The sequence below is a fragment of the Tenrec ecaudatus genome, chromosome 13 (genome assembly GCF_050624435.1).
Source record: "Tenrec ecaudatus isolate mTenEca1 chromosome 13, mTenEca1.hap1, whole genome shotgun sequence".
Classification (NCBI taxonomy): Eukaryota; Metazoa; Chordata; class Mammalia; order Afrosoricida; family Tenrecidae; genus Tenrec; species Tenrec ecaudatus.
The window spans coordinates 64,278,492-64,295,922 of record NC_134542.1 but is presented as its reverse complement, the minus strand read 5'-3'; the positions used below and the strand labels follow the sequence as shown (position 1 = coordinate 64,295,922).

The window sequence follows — 17,431 nt, the reverse complement described above, 5'->3', positions numbered from 1 at the left end:
GATCCAGGAGTGGCTGGAGAAGGGAGCTGGAGTCCAAGGGCCTAGGGCCCGCCAGCGGTCAATTTATACAAACCTGCCTGAGGAGGCCACGCCCTCGAGGTGGGGCTGGGGGGGGAGGGCGGGCTGGATATGCAGCCCTGCCCAGATCGCCTCAGGGCAGTGTGCATGGGAATCATTCCTCTGAGTTTCTGGAGTCCCCCTGTGGGGAGGGGCCGTGACTGGGCTGAGGAAAGACAGGGACCGGGCAGAGGAGAGTTGGAGGGCGCGGGGAGACACCAGGGAGCGGAAAGCATGTGCCAAGAGCTGTCCCCTGCCTAGGCCAGCTCCAAGCTCCAAGTGCTCGCCTGCCAGGCTTCAGGCGAGGCAGGAAAAGTATATCCTACCATGGCCACCTGTGGAATCAGGTTGGACGGTGTCAAAGGAAAGGCTTCCTTTCCCAGGGGATTTGGAGGGAGGCTGTGTGTGTGTGTGTGTGTGTGTGTGTGTGTGTGTGTGTGTGTGTGTGTGTGTCACCGAGGAGCCAACAGGAGGGCGGGGTGACCCCTGAGAGGTACCAGGGAGAACGAGGGAATACAAAACACCGGACACCGTGTGAAGGGAGGATAACCGTGTTGGCTGTGGCCTGGATGATGGCGGCACAACTGTTGGGAAGGTGATGGGACCAGTGAAATGGAGACATGCTCACATGCACAAATCAAGGACTTCACGGATTCCTGGAATACTAATCGAATAGGTGGATGAACCTATTTGTACATCTCTCTCTCAAGGTCTTTCATTCTCTCCCTCTCTCTGTGTCTCTTGCTCGCTCGCTTTCTCTTTCTCACTCTCCCCCGCCCCCCTCTCTCATTCTCTTATTCAGTCCATCTCTTCTTTTTTCGTCTCTGACGCTCTCTCTTTCAGTCCCTACCGCTCTCAGCACAGTCTGTTTGTCCTGGGCGCCCCCATCCGCCCCCTGCCCCCAGACAAGCTGGCAGAACGCTTTATTCATGCTCCGGGGCTCAGGCATCTGAGAGGAACCAGGGCCCGTGGGGTGCTCGCCCGCTGTGGACGGCTGCCGTTGGGGACACCGTGGGTGGCCTCAGGGGCGCTTCTCTGGGGCTGCTCTTGGTTGGCCTCCTCACAGGCATCGACCCAGGCGTTGTACACGTCCACGGGGTCGGAGAGGTGGGTGATGGGCGCCTGGAAAGCCTCGAAGCAGACGCCACAGGAGATGACCGCTTTGCCGCGGGCACGGTCCATCTTTGCTTCACAAGCCTTGGGGTGGTTGCAGAAGGGGCAGGTGAACTCCGTGTCCAGGGTGCCGGTCCTCTTCTTCTTGGGAGGCGGCTTCTGCTTAGGCTTGCCGCGCCCCATGATGGACCCCAGCGAGGCGCGCAGTGGTGGAGGCGGAGGTGGGTGGGTCGGTGAGCGAGCCCCGTGGGCCCGGCAGGTCAGTCGGGTGGCACTTGAAGGCTTCCCCTGCTTGCTGGCTAGCTGGCTGGCTGGCTGGTTGGCTGCAGCTGCGGGTGCCGACCAGACCAACAGGGGCGGGAGGAGGGCTGGAGGAAGGAAGCGAGGCCAAGCGGAGCAGGGACGCCACTGGCTGTGGAGGCAGCGTCGTCGTGGATCCTGGTCGTCGTCCTCCTGGCAGGTCGCAGATGGCTCCTGGGATCAGCAGGCGGCCTTCTGGGGAAGCGGAGGCGGAGGCGGAGTCGGAGGCGGAGCAGGAGCCGGAAACCAGATCCAGGAGTGGCTGGAGAAGGGAGCTGGAGTCCAAGGGCCTAGGGCCCGCCAGCGGTCAATTTATACAAACCTGCCTGAGGAGGCCACGCCCTCGAGGTGGGGCTGGGGGGGGAGGGCGGGCTGGATATGCAGCCCTGCCCAGATCGCCTCAGGGCAGTGTGCATGGGAATCATTCCTCTGAGTTTCTGGAGTCCCCCTGTGGGGAGGGGCCGTGACTGGGCTGAGGAAAGACAGGGACCGGGCAGAGGAGAGTTGGAGGGCGCGGGGAGACACCAGGGAGCGGAAAGCATGTGCCAAGAGCTGTCCCCTGCCTAGGCCAGCTCCAAGCTCCAAGTGCTCGCCTGCCAGGCTTCAGGCGAGGCAGGAAAAGTATATCCTACCATGGCCACCTGTGGAATCAGGTTGGACGGTGTCAAAGGAAAGGCTTCCTTTCCCAGGGGATTTGGAGGGAGGCTGTGTGTGTGTGTGTGTGTGTGTGTGTGTGTGTGTGTGTGTGTGTGTGTGTCACCGAGGAGCCAACAGGAGGGCGGGGTGACCCCTGAGAGGTACCAGGGAGAACGAGGGAATACAAAACACCGGACACCGTGTGAAGGGAGGATAACCGTGTTGGCTGTGGCCTGGATGATGGCGGCACAACTGTTGGGAAGGTGATGGGACCAGTGAAATGGAGACATGCTCACATGCACAAATCAAGGACTTCACGGATTCCTGGAATACTAATCGAATAGGTGGATGAACCTATTTGTACATCTCTCTCTCAAGGTCTTTCATTCTCTCCCTCTCTCTGTGTCTCTTGCTCGCTCGCTTTCTCTTTCTCACTCTCCCCCGCCCCCCTCTCTCATTCTCTTATTCAGTCCATCTCTTCTTTTTTCGTCTCTGACGCTCTCTCTTTCAGTCCCTACCGCTCTCAGCACAGTCTGTTTGTCCTGGGCGCCCCCATCCGCCCCCTGCCCCCAGACAAGCTGGCAGAACGCTTTATTCATGCTCCGGGGCTCAGGCATCTGAGAGGAACCAGGGCCCGTGGGGTGCTCGCCCGCTGTGGACGGCTGCCGTTGGGGACACCGTGGGTGGCCTCAGGGGCGCTTCTCTGGGGCTGCTCTTGGTTGGCCTCCTCACAGGCATCGACCCAGGCGTTGTACACGTCCACGGGGTCGGAGAGGTGGGTGATGGGCGCCTGGAAAGCCTCGAAGCAGACGCCACAGGAGATGACCGCTTTGCCGCGGGCACGGTCCATCTTTGCTTCACAAGCCTTGGGGTGGTTGCAGAAGGGGCAGGTGAACTCCGTGTCCAGGGTGCCGGTCCTCTTCTTCTTGGGAGGCGGCTTCTGCTTAGGCTTGCCGCGCCCCATGATGGACCCCAGCGAGGCGCGCAGTGGTGGAGGCGGAGGTGGGTGGGTCGGTGAGCGAGCCCCGTGGGCCCGGCAGGTCAGTCGGGTGGCACTTGAAGGCTTCCCCTGCTTGCTGGCTAGCTGGCTGGCTGGCTGGTTGGCTGCAGCTGCGGGTGCCGACCAGACCAACAGGGGCGGGAGGAGGGCTGGAGGAAGGAAGCGAGGCCAAGCGGAGCAGGGACGCCACTGGCTGTGGAGGCAGCGTCGTCGTGGATCCTGGTCGTCGTCCTCCTGGCAGGTCGCAGATGGCTCCTGGGATCAGCAGGCGGCCTTCTGGGGAAGCGGAGGCGGAGGCGGAGTCGGAGGCGGAGCAGGAGCCGGAAACCAGATCCAGGAGTGGCTGGAGAAGGGAGCTGGAGTCCAAGGGCCTAGGGCCCGCCAGCGGTCAATTTATACAAACCTGCCTGAGGAGGCCACGCCCTCGAGGTGGGGCTGGGGGGGGAGGGCGGGCTGGATATGCAGCCCTGCCCAGATCGCCTCAGGGCAGTGTGCATGGGAATCATTCCTCTGAGTTTCTGGAGTCCCCCTGTGGGGAGGGGCCGTGACTGGGCTGAGGAAAGACAGGGACCGGGCAGAGGAGAGTTGGAGGGCGCGGGGAGACACCAGGGAGCGGAAAGCATGTGCCAAGAGCTGTCCCCTGCCTAGGCCAGCTCCAAGCTCCAAGTGCTCGCCTGCCAGGCTTCAGGCGAGGCAGGAAAAGTATATCCTACCATGGCCACCTGTGGAATCAGGTTGGACGGTGTCAAAGGAAAGGCTTCCTTTCCCAGGGGATTTGGAGGGAGGCTGTGTGTGTGTGTGTGTGTGTGTGTGTGTGTGTGTGTGTGTGTGTGTGTGTGTCGCCGAGGAGCCAACAGGAGGGCGGGGTGACCCCTGAGAGGTACCAGGGAGAACGAGGGAATACAAAACACCGGACACCGTGTGAAGGGAGGATAACCGTGTTGGCTGTGGCCTGGATGATGGCGGCACAACTGTTGGGAAGGTGATGGGACCAGTGAAATGGAGACATGCTCACATGCACAAATCAAGGACTTCACGGATTCCTGGAATACTAATCGAATAGGTGGATGAACCTATTTGTACATCTCTCTCTCAAGGTCTTTCATTCTCTCCCTCTCTCTGTGTCTCTTGCTCGCTCGCTTTCTCTTTCTCACTCTCCCCCGCCCCCCTCTCTCATTCTCTTATTCAGTCCATCTCTTCTTTTTTCGTCTCTGACGCTCTCTCTTTCAGTCCCTACCGCTCTCAGCACAGTCTGTTTGTCCTGGGCGCCCCCATCCGCCCCCTGCCCCCAGACAAGCTGGCAGAACGCTTTATTCATGCTCCGGGGCTCAGGCATCTGAGAGGAACCAGGGCCCGTGGGGTGCTCGCCCGCTGTGGACGGCTGCCGTTGGGGACACCGTGGGTGGCCTCAGGGGCGCTTCTCTGGGGCTGCTCTTGGTTGGCCTCCTCACAGGCATCGACCCAGGCGTTGTACACGTCCACGGGGTCGGAGAGGTGGGTGATGGGCGCCTGGAAAGCCTCGAAGCAGACGCCACAGGAGATGACCGCTTTGCCGCGGGCACGGTCCATCTTTGCTTCACAAGCCTTGGGGTGGTTGCAGAAGGGGCAGGTGAACTCCGTGTCCAGGGTGCCGGTCCTCTTCTTCTTGGGAGGCGGCTTCTGCTTAGGCTTGCCGCGCCCCATGATGGACCCCAGCGAGGCGCGCAGTGGTGGAGGCGGAGGTGGGTGGGTCGGTGAGCGAGCCCCGTGGGCCCGGCAGGTCAGTCGGGTGGCACTTGAAGGCTTCCCCTGCTTGCTGGCTAGCTGGCTGGCTGGCTGGTTGGCTGCAGCTGCGGGTGCCGACCAGACCAACAGGGGCGGGAGGAGGGCTGGAGGAAGGAAGCGAGGCCAAGCGGAGCAGGGACGCCACTGGCTGTGGAGGCAGCGTCGTCGTGGATCCTGGTCGTCGTCCTCCTGGCAGGTCGCAGATGGCTCCTGGGATCAGCAGGCGGCCTTCTGGGGAAGCGGAGGCGGAGGCGGAGTCGGAGGCGGAGCAGGAGCCGGAAACCAGATCCAGGAGTGGCTGGAGAAGGGAGCTGGAGTCCAAGGGCCTAGGGCCCGCCAGCGGTCAATTTATACAAACCTGCCTGAGGAGGCCACGCCCTCGAGGTGGGGCTGGGGGGGGAGGGCGGGCTGGATATGCAGCCCTGCCCAGATCGCCTCAGGGCAGTGTGCATGGGAATCATTCCTCTGAGTTTCTGGAGTCCCCCTGTGGGGAGGGGCCGTGACTGGGCTGAGGAAAGACAGGGACCGGGCAGAGGAGAGTTGGAGGGCGCGGGGAGACACCAGGGAGCGGAAAGCATGTGCCAAGAGCTGTCCCCTGCCTAGGCCAGCTCCAAGCTCCAAGTGCTCGCCTGCCAGGCTTCAGGCGAGGCAGGAAAAGTATATCCTACCATGGCCACCTGTGGAATCAGGTTGGACGGTGTCAAAGGAAAGGCTTCCTTTCCCAGGGGATTTGGAGGGAGGCTGTGTGTGTGTGTGTGTGTGTGTGTGTGTGTGTGTGTGTGTGTGTGTGTGTGTGTGTCGCCGAGGAGCCAACAGGAGGGCGGGGTGACCCCTGAGAGGTACCAGGGAGAACGAGGGAATACAAAACACCGGACACCGTGTGAAGGGAGGATAACCGTGTTGGCTGTGGCCTGGATGATGGCGGCACAACTGTTGGGAAGGTGATGGGACCAGTGAAATGGAGACATGCTCACATGCACAAATCAAGGACTTCACGGATTCCTGGAATACTAATCGAATAGGTGGATGAACCTATTTGTACATCTCTCTCTCAAGGTCTTTCATTCTCTCCCTCTCTCTGTGTCTCTTGCTCGCTCGCTTTCTCTTTCTCACTCTCCCCCGCCCCCCTCTCTCATTCTCTTATTCAGTCCATCTCTTCTTTTTTCGTCTCTGACGCTCTCTCTTTCAGTCCCTACCGCTCTCAGCACAGTCTGTTTGTCCTGGGCGCCCCCATCCGCCCCCTGCCCCCAGACAAGCTGGCAGAACGCTTTATTCATGCTCCGGGGCTCAGGCATCTGAGAGGAACCAGGGCCCGTGGGGTGCTCGCCCGCTGTGGACGGCTGCCGTTGGGGACACCGTGGGTGGCCTCAGGGGCGCTTCTCTGGGGCTGCTCTTGGTTGGCCTCCTCACAGGCATCGACCCAGGCGTTGTACACGTCCACGGGGTCGGAGAGGTGGGTGATGGGCGCCTGGAAAGCCTCGAAGCAGACGCCACAGGAGATGACCGCTTTGCCGCGGGCACGGTCCATCTTTGCTTCACAAGCCTTGGGGTGGTTGCAGAAGGGGCAGGTGAACTCCGTGTCCAGGGTGCCGGTCCTCTTCTTCTTGGGAGGCGGCTTCTGCTTAGGCTTGCCGCGCCCCATGATGGACCCCAGCGAGGCGCGCAGTGGTGGAGGCGGAGGTGGGTGGGTCGGTGAGCGAGCCCCGTGGGCCCGGCAGGTCAGTCGGGTGGCACTTGAAGGCTTCCCCTGTGCTGGCTAGCTGGCTGGCTGGCTGGTTGGCTGCAGCTGCGGGTGCCGACCAGACCAACAGGGGCGGGAGGAGGGCTGGAGGAAGGAAGCGAGGCCAAGCGGAGCAGGGACGCCACTGGCTGTGGAGGCAGCGTCGTCGTGGATCCTGGTCGTCGTCCTCCTGGCAGGTCGCAGATGGCTCCTGGGATCAGCAGGCGGCCTTCTGGGGAAGCGGAGGCGGAGGCGGAGTCGGAGGCGGAGCAGGAGCCGGAAACCAGATCCAGGAGTGGCTGGAGAAGGGAGCTGGAGTCCAAGGGCCTAGGGCCCGCCAGCGGTCAATTTATACAAACCTGCCTGAGGAGGCCACGCCCTCGAGGTGGGGCTGGGGGGGGAGGGCGGGCTGGATATGCAGCCCTGCCCAGATCGCCTCAGGGCAGTGTGCATGGGAATCATTCCTCTGAGTTTCTGGAGTCCCCCTGTGGGGAGGGGCCGTGACTGGGCTGAGGAAAGACAGGGACCGGGCAGAGGAGAGTTGGAGGGCGCGGGGAGACACCAGGGAGCGGAAAGCATGTGCCAAGAGCTGTCCCCTGCCTAGGCCAGCTCCAAGCTCCAAGTGCTCGCCTGCCAGGCTTCAGGCGAGGCAGGAAAAGTATATCCTACCATGGCCACCTGTGGAATCAGGTTGGACGGTGTCAAAGGAAAGGCTTCCTTTCCCAGGGGATTTGGAGGGAGGCTGTGTGTGTGTGTGTGTGTGTGTGTGTGTGTGTGTGTGTGTGTGTGTGTGTGTGTGTCACCGAGGAGCCAACAGGAGGGCGGGGTGACCCCTGAGAGGTACCAGGGAGAACGAGGGAATACAAAACACCGGACACCGTGTGAAGGGAGGATAACCGTGTTGGCTGTGGCCTGGATGATGGCGGCACAACTGTTGGGAAGGTGATGGGACCAGTGAAATGGAGACATGCTCACATGCACAAATCAAGGACTTCACGGATTCCTGGAATACTAATCGAATAGGTGGATGAACCTATTTGTACATCTCTCTCTCAAGGTCTTTCATTCTCTCCCTCTCTCTGTGTCTCTTGCTCGCTCGCTTTCTCTTTCTCACTCTCCCCCGCCCCCCTCTCTCATTCTCTTATTCAGTCCATCTCTTCTTTTTTCGTCTCTGACGCTCTCTCTTTCAGTCCCTACCGCTCTCAGCACAGTCTGTTTGTCCTGGGCGCCCCCATCCGCCCCCTGCCCCCAGACAAGCTGGCAGAACGCTTTATTCATGCTCCGGGGCTCAGGCATCTGAGAGGAACCAGGGCCCGTGGGGTGCTCGCCCGCTGTGGACGGCTGCCGTTGGGGACACCGTGGGTGGCCTCAGGGGCGCTTCTCTGGGGCTGCTCTTGGTTGGCCTCCTCACAGGCATCGACCCAGGCGTTGTACACGTCCACGGGGTCGGAGAGGTGGGTGATGGGCGCCTGGAAAGCCTCGAAGCAGACGCCACAGGAGATGACCGCTTTGCCGCGGGCACGGTCCATCTTTGCTTCACAAGCCTTGGGGTGGTTGCAGAAGGGGCAGGTGAACTCCGTGTCCAGGGTGCCGGTCCTCTTCTTCTTGGGAGGCGGCTTCTGCTTAGGCTTGCCGCGCCCCATGATGGACCCCAGCGAGGCGCGCAGTGGTGGAGGCGGAGGTGGGTGGGTCGGTGAGCGAGCCCCGTGGGCCCGGCAGGTCAGTCGGGTGGCACTTGAAGGCTTCCCCTGCTTGCTGGCTAGCTGGCTGGCTGGCTGGTTGGCTGCAGCTGCGGGTGCCGACCAGACCAACAGGGGCGGGAGGAGGGCTGGAGGAAGGAAGCGAGGCCAAGCGGAGCAGGGACGCCACTGGCTGTGGAGGCAGCGTCGTCGTGGATCCTGGTCGTCGTCCTCCTGGCAGGTCGCAGATGGCTCCTGGGATCAGCAGGCGGCCTTCTGGGGAAGCGGAGGCGGAGGCGGAGTCGGAGGCGGAGCAGGAGCCGGAAACCAGATCCAGGAGTGGCTGGAGAAGGGAGCTGGAGTCCAAGGGCCTAGGGCCCGCCAGCGGTCAATTTATACAAACCTGCCTGAGGAGGCCACGCCCTCGAGGTGGGGCTGGGGGGGGAGGGCGGGCTGGATATGCAGCCCTGCCCAGATCGCCTCAGGGCAGTGTGCATGGGAATCATTCCTCTGAGTTTCTGGAGTCCCCCTGTGGGGAGGGGCCGTGACTGGGCTGAGGAAAGACAGGGACCGGGCAGAGGAGAGTTGGAGGGCGCGGGGAGACACCAGGGAGCGGAAAGCATGTGCCAAGAGCTGTCCCCTGCCTAGGCCAGCTCCAAGCTCCAAGTGCTCGCCTGCCAGGCTTCAGGCGAGGCAGGAAAAGTATATCCTACCATGGCCACCTGTGGAATCAGGTTGGACGGTGTCAAAGGAAAGGCTTCCTTTCCCAGGGGATTTGGAGGGAGGCTGTGTGTGTGTGTGTGTGTGTGTGTGTGTGTGTGTGTGTGTGTGTGTGTGTCACCGAGGAGCCAACAGGAGGGCGGGGTGACCCCTGAGAGGTACCAGGGAGAACGAGGGAATACAAAACACCGGACACCGTGTGAAGGGAGGATAACCGTGTTGGCTGTGGCCTGGATGATGGCGGCACAACTGTTGGGAAGGTGATGGGACCAGTGAAATGGAGACATGCTCACATGCACAAATCAAGGACTTCACGGATTCCTGGAATACTAATCGAATAGGTGGATGAACCTATTTGTACATCTCTCTCTCAAGGTCTTTCATTCTCTCCCTCTCTCTGTGTCTCTTGCTCGCTCGCTTTCTCTTTCTCACTCTCCCCCGCCCCCCTCTCTCATTCTCTTATTCAGTCCATCTCTTCTTTTTTCGTCTCTGACGCTCTCTCTTTCAGTCCCTACCGCTCTCAGCACAGTCTGTTTGTCCTGGGCGCCCCCATCCGCCCCCTGCCCCCAGACAAGCTGGCAGAACGCTTTATTCATGCTCCGGGGCTCAGGCATCTGAGAGGAACCAGGGCCCGTGGGGTGCTCGCCCGCTGTGGACGGCTGCCGTTGGGGACACCGTGGGTGGCCTCAGGGGCGCTTCTCTGGGGCTGCTCTTGGTTGGCCTCCTCACAGGCATCGACCCAGGCGTTGTACACGTCCACGGGGTCGGAGAGGTGGGTGATGGGCGCCTGGAAAGCCTCGAAGCAGACGCCACAGGAGATGACCGCTTTGCCGCGGGCACGGTCCATCTTTGCTTCACAAGCCTTGGGGTGGTTGCAGAAGGGGCAGGTGAACTCCGTGTCCAGGGTGCCGGTCCTCTTCTTCTTGGGAGGCGGCTTCTGCTTAGGCTTGCCGCGCCCCATGATGGACCCCAGCGAGGCGCGCAGTGGTGGAGGCGGAGGTGGGTGGGTCGGTGAGCGAGCCCCGTGGGCCCGGCAGGTCAGTCGGGTGGCACTTGAAGGCTTCCCCTGCTTGCTGGCTAGCTGGCTGGCTGGCTGGTTGGCTGCAGCTGCGGGTGCCGACCAGACCAACAGGGGCGGGAGGAGGGCTGGAGGAAGGAAGCGAGGCCAAGCGGAGCAGGGACGCCACTGGCTGTGGAGGCAGCGTCGTCGTGGATCCTGGTCGTCGTCCTCCTGGCAGGTCGCAGATGGCTCCTGGGATCAGCAGGCGGCCTTCTGGGGAAGCGGAGGCGGAGGCGGAGTCGGAGGCGGAGCAGGAGCCGGAAACCAGATCCAGGAGTGGCTGGAGAAGGGAGCTGGAGTCCAAGGGCCTAGGGCCCGCCAGCGGTCAATTTATACAAACCTGCCTGAGGAGGCCACGCCCTCGAGGTGGGGCTGGGGGGGGAGGGCGGGCTGGATATGCAGCCCTGCCCAGATCGCCTCAGGGCAGTGTGCATGGGAATCATTCCTCTGAGTTTCTGGAGTCCCCCTGTGGGGAGGGGCCGTGACTGGGCTGAGGAAAGACAGGGACCGGGCAGAGGAGAGTTGGAGGGCGCGGGGAGACACCAGGGAGCGGAAAGCATGTGCCAAGAGCTGTCCCCTGCCTAGGCCAGCTCCAAGCTCCAAGTGCTCGCCTGCCAGGCTTCAGGCGAGGCAGGAAAAGTATATCCTACCATGGCCACCTGTGGAATCAGGTTGGACGGTGTCAAAGGAAAGGCTTCCTTTCCCAGGGGATTTGGAGGGAGGCTGTGTGTGTGTGTGTGTGTGTGTGTGTGTGTGTGTGTGTGTGTGTGTGTGTCACCGAGGAGCCAACAGGAGGGCGGGGTGACCCCTGAGAGGTACCAGGGAGAACGAGGGAATACAAAACACCGGACACCGTGTGAAGGGAGGATAACCGTGTTGGCTGTGGCCTGGATGATGGCGGCACAACTGTTGGGAAGGTGATGGGACCAGTGAAATGGAGACATGCTCACATGCACAAATCAAGGACTTCACGGATTCCTGGAATACTAATCGAATAGGTGGATGAACCTATTTGTACATCTCTCTCTCAAGGTCTTTCATTCTCTCCCTCTCTCTGTGTCTCTTGCTCGCTCGCTTTCTCTTTCTCACTCTCCCCCGCCCCCCTCTCTCATTCTCTTATTCAGTCCATCTCTTCTTTTTTCGTCTCTGACGCTCTCTCTTTCAGTCCCTACCGCTCTCAGCACAGTCTGTTTGTCCTGGGCGCCCCCATCCGCCCCCTGCCCCCAGACAAGCTGGCAGAACGCTTTATTCATGCTCCGGGGCTCAGGCATCTGAGAGGAACCAGGGCCCGTGGGGTGCTCGCCCGCTGTGGACGGCTGCCGTTGGGGACACCGTGGGTGGCCTCAGGGGCGCTTCTCTGGGGCTGCTCTTGGTTGGCCTCCTCACAGGCATCGACCCAGGCGTTGTACACGTCCACGGGGTCGGAGAGGTGGGTGATGGGCGCCTGGAAAGCCTCGAAGCAGACGCCACAGGAGATGACCGCTTTGCCGCGGGCACGGTCCATCTTTGCTTCACAAGCCTTGGGGTGGTTGCAGAAGGGGCAGGTGAACTCCGTGTCCAGGGTGCCGGTCCTCTTCTTCTTGGGAGGCGGCTTCTGCTTAGGCTTGCCGCGCCCCATGATGGACCCCAGCGAGGCGCGCAGTGGTGGAGGCGGAGGTGGGTGGGTCGGTGAGCGAGCCCCGTGGGCCCGGCAGGTCAGTCGGGTGGCACTTGAAGGCTTCCCCTGCTTGCTGGCTAGCTGGCTGGCTGGCTGGTTGGCTGCAGCTGCGGGTGCCGACCAGACCAACAGGGGCGGGAGGAGGGCTGGAGGAAGGAAGCGAGGCCAAGCGGAGCAGGGACGCCACTGGCTGTGGAGGCAGCGTCGTCGTGGATCCTGGTCGTCGTCCTCCTGGCAGGTCGCAGATGGCTCCTGGGATCAGCAGGCGGCCTTCTGGGGAAGCGGAGGCGGAGGCGGAGTCGGAGGCGGAGCAGGAGCCGGAAACCAGATCCAGGAGTGGCTGGAGAAGGGAGCTGGAGTCCAAGGGCCTAGGGCCCGCCAGCGGTCAATTTATACAAACCTGCCTGAGGAGGCCACGCCCTCGAGGTGGGGCTGGGGGGGGAGGGCGGGCTGGATATGCAGCCCTGCCCAGATCGCCTCAGGGCAGTGTGCATGGGAATCATTCCTCTGAGTTTCTGGAGTCCCCCTGTGGGGAGGGGCCGTGACTGGGCTGAGGAAAGACAGGGACCGGGCAGAGGAGAGTTGGAGGGCGCGGGGAGACACCAGGGAGCGGAAAGCATGTGCCAAGAGCTGTCCCCTGCCTAGGCCAGCTCCAAGCTCCAAGTGCTCGCCTGCCAGGCTTCAGGCGAGGCAGGAAAAGTATATCCTACCATGGCCACCTGTGGAATCAGGTTGGACGGTGTCAAAGGAAAGGCTTCCTTTCCCAGGGGATTTGGAGGGAGGCTGTGTGTGTGTGTGTGTGTGTGTGTGTGTGTGTGTGTGTGTGTGTGTGTGTGTGTGTCGCCGAGGAGCCAACAGGAGGGCGGGGTGACCCCTGAGAGGTACCAGGGAGAACGAGGGAATACAAAACACCGGACACCGTGTGAAGGGAGGATAACCGTGTTGGCTGTGGCCTGGATGATGGCGGCACAACTGTTGGGAAGGTGATGGGACCAGTGAAATGGAGACATGCTCACATGCACAAATCAAGGACTTCACGGATTCCTGGAATACTAATCGACTAGGTGGATGAACCTATTTGTACATCTCTCTCTCAAGGTCTTTCATTCTCTCCCTCTCTCTGTGTCTCTTGCTCGCTCGCTTTCTCTTTCTCACTCTCCCCCGCCCCCCTCTCTCATTCTCTTATTCAGTCCATCTCTTCTTTTTTCGTCTCTGACGCTCTCTCTTTCAGTCCCTACCGCTCTCAGCACAGTCTGTTTGTCCTGGGCGCCCCCATCCGCCCCCTGCCCCCAGACAAGCTGGCAGAACGCTTTATTCATGCTCCGGGGCTCAGGCATCTGAGAGGAACCAGGGCCCGTGGGGTGCTCGCCCGCTGTCAAAGGAAAGGCTTCCTTTCCCAGGGGATTGGGAGGGAGGCTGTGTGTGTGTGTGTGTGTGTGTGTGTGTGTGTGTGTGTGTCTGTGGTCGAGGAGCCAACAGGAGGGCGAGGTGACCCCTGAGAGGTATCAGAGAGTTTCAGTAGAACCCCTTTCAGAGAGGTGAGGGAAAGGGGCGGGGGTAGCCCTGCCTGGATCCAGCCCTGGACTTGGAAGGATACATAACAAACCCTAGGGAGAATTTCAAGAGTGAGTCTGGTGTTTTTACCCTTCTGCCAGTTGAGAGAAAACTTTTCTTTGTAAATTTTTTGTTTCGTGGTGCTAGGGACCTTGAGGATTTTTGCTTTCATCTTCTTCATGGTAGAAGGTCTGTGTGTAATAGTCGTGGCCCTTCGTCTCGTTGTCAGTGCATGGGTTCAACTACTGCAAACCCACAATCACTATTTTATCCAATATTGTATCATTGCCAGTTAGAAAAATTTACCTTCTTGACATATTTTCTGCATTTTAATTATCATAAGTTTTCTTAAGGTCTAACTCCTATTACTCTATTTTATTTCCTGTTCCTATTGTTTTGTTTCTGTTTCTTTATTGGGTATATAGATTATCTAGATAATAATTTCCTTTATATTTTTAAAATTGTTATTTATGATCAGTTTCAGTGATTGAGAGAAACTATTATCCTAATGTTCAGTTTGAGTCTTACTCTCTTTTGCAGTTACATCATCTCTTGTCTGTGTGTGGAAAAGATGGTGTCTAGGCTATCAATTTCGGAATACGCAATGAGCCCCCTGTGTGTTTACATGCCACAAGGGACTTACAATGATGGGGCCAGCACCTTGGATTTGGAGGAGCCACACGGAGAGCCATGCCAGCTTTGAGATGTTTCCACCGCCACTAGACCCCTAGAACTTTCCACTCACCAGACTGCAATGTTGTTGAGTTAGTATCATTGCATGTTGTGTACATCTGAAGAAGATTTTATAGCCTGGTATTGGGTAGTTGGTCCAATATCAGATTTATAGAGTTGATCTTGATCGGGCTGGGTGATTTCTCAATCTACAATTGTTCTTGTATATGAAGCTCTTTGTTATACACACGAGTGTCTGTCAATTTGTTTCTCTGGTCAACCCAGAATAATATACATTCCTCTTTTGTTACTATCCACACGATGCTCTGCGAGTCCTGGTAGCTCTAGCTTTCATGGCTGCTCAGTCTTCCAGAAGCATTCATTCCACTTCTTCATATTGAGGTAATGAGGGCAACTCATGGTGGACCCACTGCACAGGGAAGAACTGTTCTGAAGAATTTTCAGGACCATGGGCTTTCAGAAAGAAAACATGAAAGTCTTTTTCTCTGTGGAGCTGCTGTGTCAGTTTGACCTGCCAATATTTCGTTAGGAGGCCAGTGCCTCCCTGTCACACTACCTGGGCTCCTCTATAACATCAGGAATTGTATTTTTTTTTCCTTTTTCATTATTTTTCTGTCTGCCATTTAAAGCTCCGTGACATATACTCACTGCTAACAATTGATTCTGCATCCTTATGACCCTGTAGGACAGACTACAACTGCCCCATCTTGGGTTTCAGAGGCCAACATAAACCTTTACTGGTGCAGAAAGCCTCATCTTTCTCCTAGGGAGCAGCTTGTGGGTTCAAACTTCTGACCTTGAAATTAGCAGTTCAATGTGTGACCAGGGCTCATAGTGGATGTTAAATTAGCATGTGTTAAATGACCAAGTACCAAGAGAGAATTTATACAGCTAATACTCTGCCTGGACAAGTCATTCTGTTACCTTGATCCATCATGGAAATTTGGAATAACTTCTACATAAGGGTAAGAGTTTATTATAAAAATAGGCAAAAAAAAGTATACAGCTATTCAGAAGACACATACACTCTGTAAATTCAATGTGGTATTTAAGCTACAAGTACATGTGATAGTAATTAATGTCTTTTATCATTTATTGGTTTTAATACTTTAATTTTATCTGTCTTACGAATAAAAATATAGTCACTAAAATTAAGTTTTCTTTTTGTCAGCCCTTAAATGCTGCTATTATTTTTTACCCATGACTTTGTGTACCAACCAAGGGAATAACTCAATAAACAGAATAGAAAATGATCATTTACTTTATACATCTCTCCATATAAAACTTCATCCTCAAAATTGTGCCTTAGAAATAATTACATTTGTGAAAAGGGTTTCACTCTCATGCCGGCTCATTCATAAAAAATGTATTTACAGAATGCACCATTGGGTAAGGCACAGTACACCCCTCTCACAGGACCACTTTAGGAAAGCCACTTCAGAAATTGTTCAGAAATGACAGACAAGACCGCCACGATGACGTTTGAATTATTCAGAGAACTCAGAGAAAACATACTGGCAGCACAAGTTAAAATAACAACTTTATTGAGAAACTTGCATCGTCGGTGAGAAATAGTTACAAACATTTTCATTTCATAAAATGAGCATATCCTGAATTCTAAAAACATCTCCTAAAAGTCCGCAGTTTCTGAAACTGCAGAGCATTCTGATCCAGCGCTTTTAGTGTCTCCCAGGGGGAAAGATGCGACAGGTTCCCTTCAGTGCAAATCACAGAACATACATGATATGACTTGTTTACAAAACAAGATTCTCCGTTTGCATTTGAGTCGCCTGCATGCATGCGAATGAACAGTTCTACTGCAGTAACTGGAGGAGTTCTCGCAGAACACAAAGACCTGGTGAGGGTTATAATGTAGCCAGCATTGGGTTTTGCTATCAGCTTCTCAGCAAGACAAGTCTGCTTAAAAACATCCCCACCCCCTGATCAGATTTTAAACTGTATAAGTTAATATACACTAAAATGTCATTTACTTGTTAAATATGTGAGGCTTCCATGCAGGTTTCCTTTTTAATTATATTTTTTGCATTAAAGGGTTAACGACACTAACTTTATCCATTCTCTTCTAATTGGCTTTTACATAGAAAACACTAAAAATCAGAGAAATGTTAAACAAATGTTAGAAATGTGTTTCACATAAATTAATACCAACACAGAAAGGTAAGTAGATTAAATAGAGGTTCAAAGGTTATGTGAATGGGACCTAAATGAGGTAATTAAAGTTTAAGTAGTTCAATCTCTCTTTAATTCACTGATGATAAACTTACCTGAGGCCAATCTTTTAAAACTTTACAATTTATATTATTTTTTACATGGGTACTTAAAGAAGACTAAATTCTAAAAGTAATAGAAGAATATTAAGCTTAGAATTTGAAAATCTTGACTTAAACTATATATCTATTTTCCCCTGACAATAGGGAATAAGTAATTGGGTTATCTTGTACTTAGATGCTCTGTGTAAACACTAGAAAGAATTCATCAATGGTAGTACTTTTGTTAACAAAATTTAAGCAAATCTATTCAAATGATATGATACAAAAATTAATGGACTATATTTCTGCTGTGATAACAGTATTCCTGGAGGTGCTTTTCCCCCTCCCTTATAATGGCACAGATTATACTCTGGCACAAAAGCAAGAAATATTGAACCTTTGAAAAAATAGTCCTTCCATTTTTAAAGTGTACCACTTAACAAAGAAATTGGAAAAACAAGAATAAGAAGGCCTCTATTGGAATCATTAAACTTCTTGTTTAGCAGGTGCTATTAATAAGTGCAAGGTTGTCATAATTTAAGTTTCTTTTACTGTCAGGAGTACACTTGTCAAATTGGCAATTGAAGGGAATGGTTCATTGGATGTTGATTTTGAAATCATAACAAACAGTTGCAGAAAGCAATACTTTCAAAATGTTGGCATGATTAGTATTGTTTATAGAAATCATGTTTATTATCAGAACTTTAAACTTTGATTGGGTTTTTGCAGGTTTTAAGTACACGTGAAATTATAGAATGTTGGTGTGGGGTGGGAACACGGCTCACCAAATCCCTCCATTTTACAAAAGAGGCCAATGAGGCTCAGCGAGGTTGGGAAGGGGAACATGCCTCCCTGTGGGGCTCTTTCTTTTGTCACTTATGTTTTAGGGGAAAGTGAGGGTGGGGACGAATGCTCAACTTCTTGATATCGCTCCCGTTGGAGGGTGGCAGCATTAATAGCAGGAGGACTCTGTTCAGGGCTTTTCTGGAGAAATCTGTAAAACAGGTACTCGTCCCGAAACTCGTACTCATTGGTAATGTGTTGGATGACTCCCCCTTGCACCAGTCTGTCGCCATATATCACAGCTTCCCCGCGGTCAGACGCCAGGCCAACTGCAATCAGCCAGTTCACTAGGTCACAGCCACAGAAGGTCCCCGTCGAAGTCTTTGCACCACACCTGTATGTCAAAGGAATGATTCACCCCTATG

General features: G+C 55.9%; 1 protein-coding gene across 1 annotated transcript in view; it reads right to left on the bottom strand.

Moving 5' to 3' along the window:
- Positions 1 to 15,480: 15,480 nt before the first annotated feature.
- GPR155 (G protein-coupled receptor 155) overlaps positions 15,481 to 17,431 on the bottom strand; it is a 49,669-nt gene continuing 47,718 nt past the window's right edge. Inside the window, exon 16 of the mRNA XM_075529313.1 lies at positions 15,481 to 17,400. Within this exon, the coding sequence (XP_075385428.1) occupies positions 17,100 to 17,400 (301 nt within the window). The 3' untranslated portion in view covers positions 15,481 to 17,099. The remainder of the gene's footprint in view (positions 17,401 to 17,431) is intronic.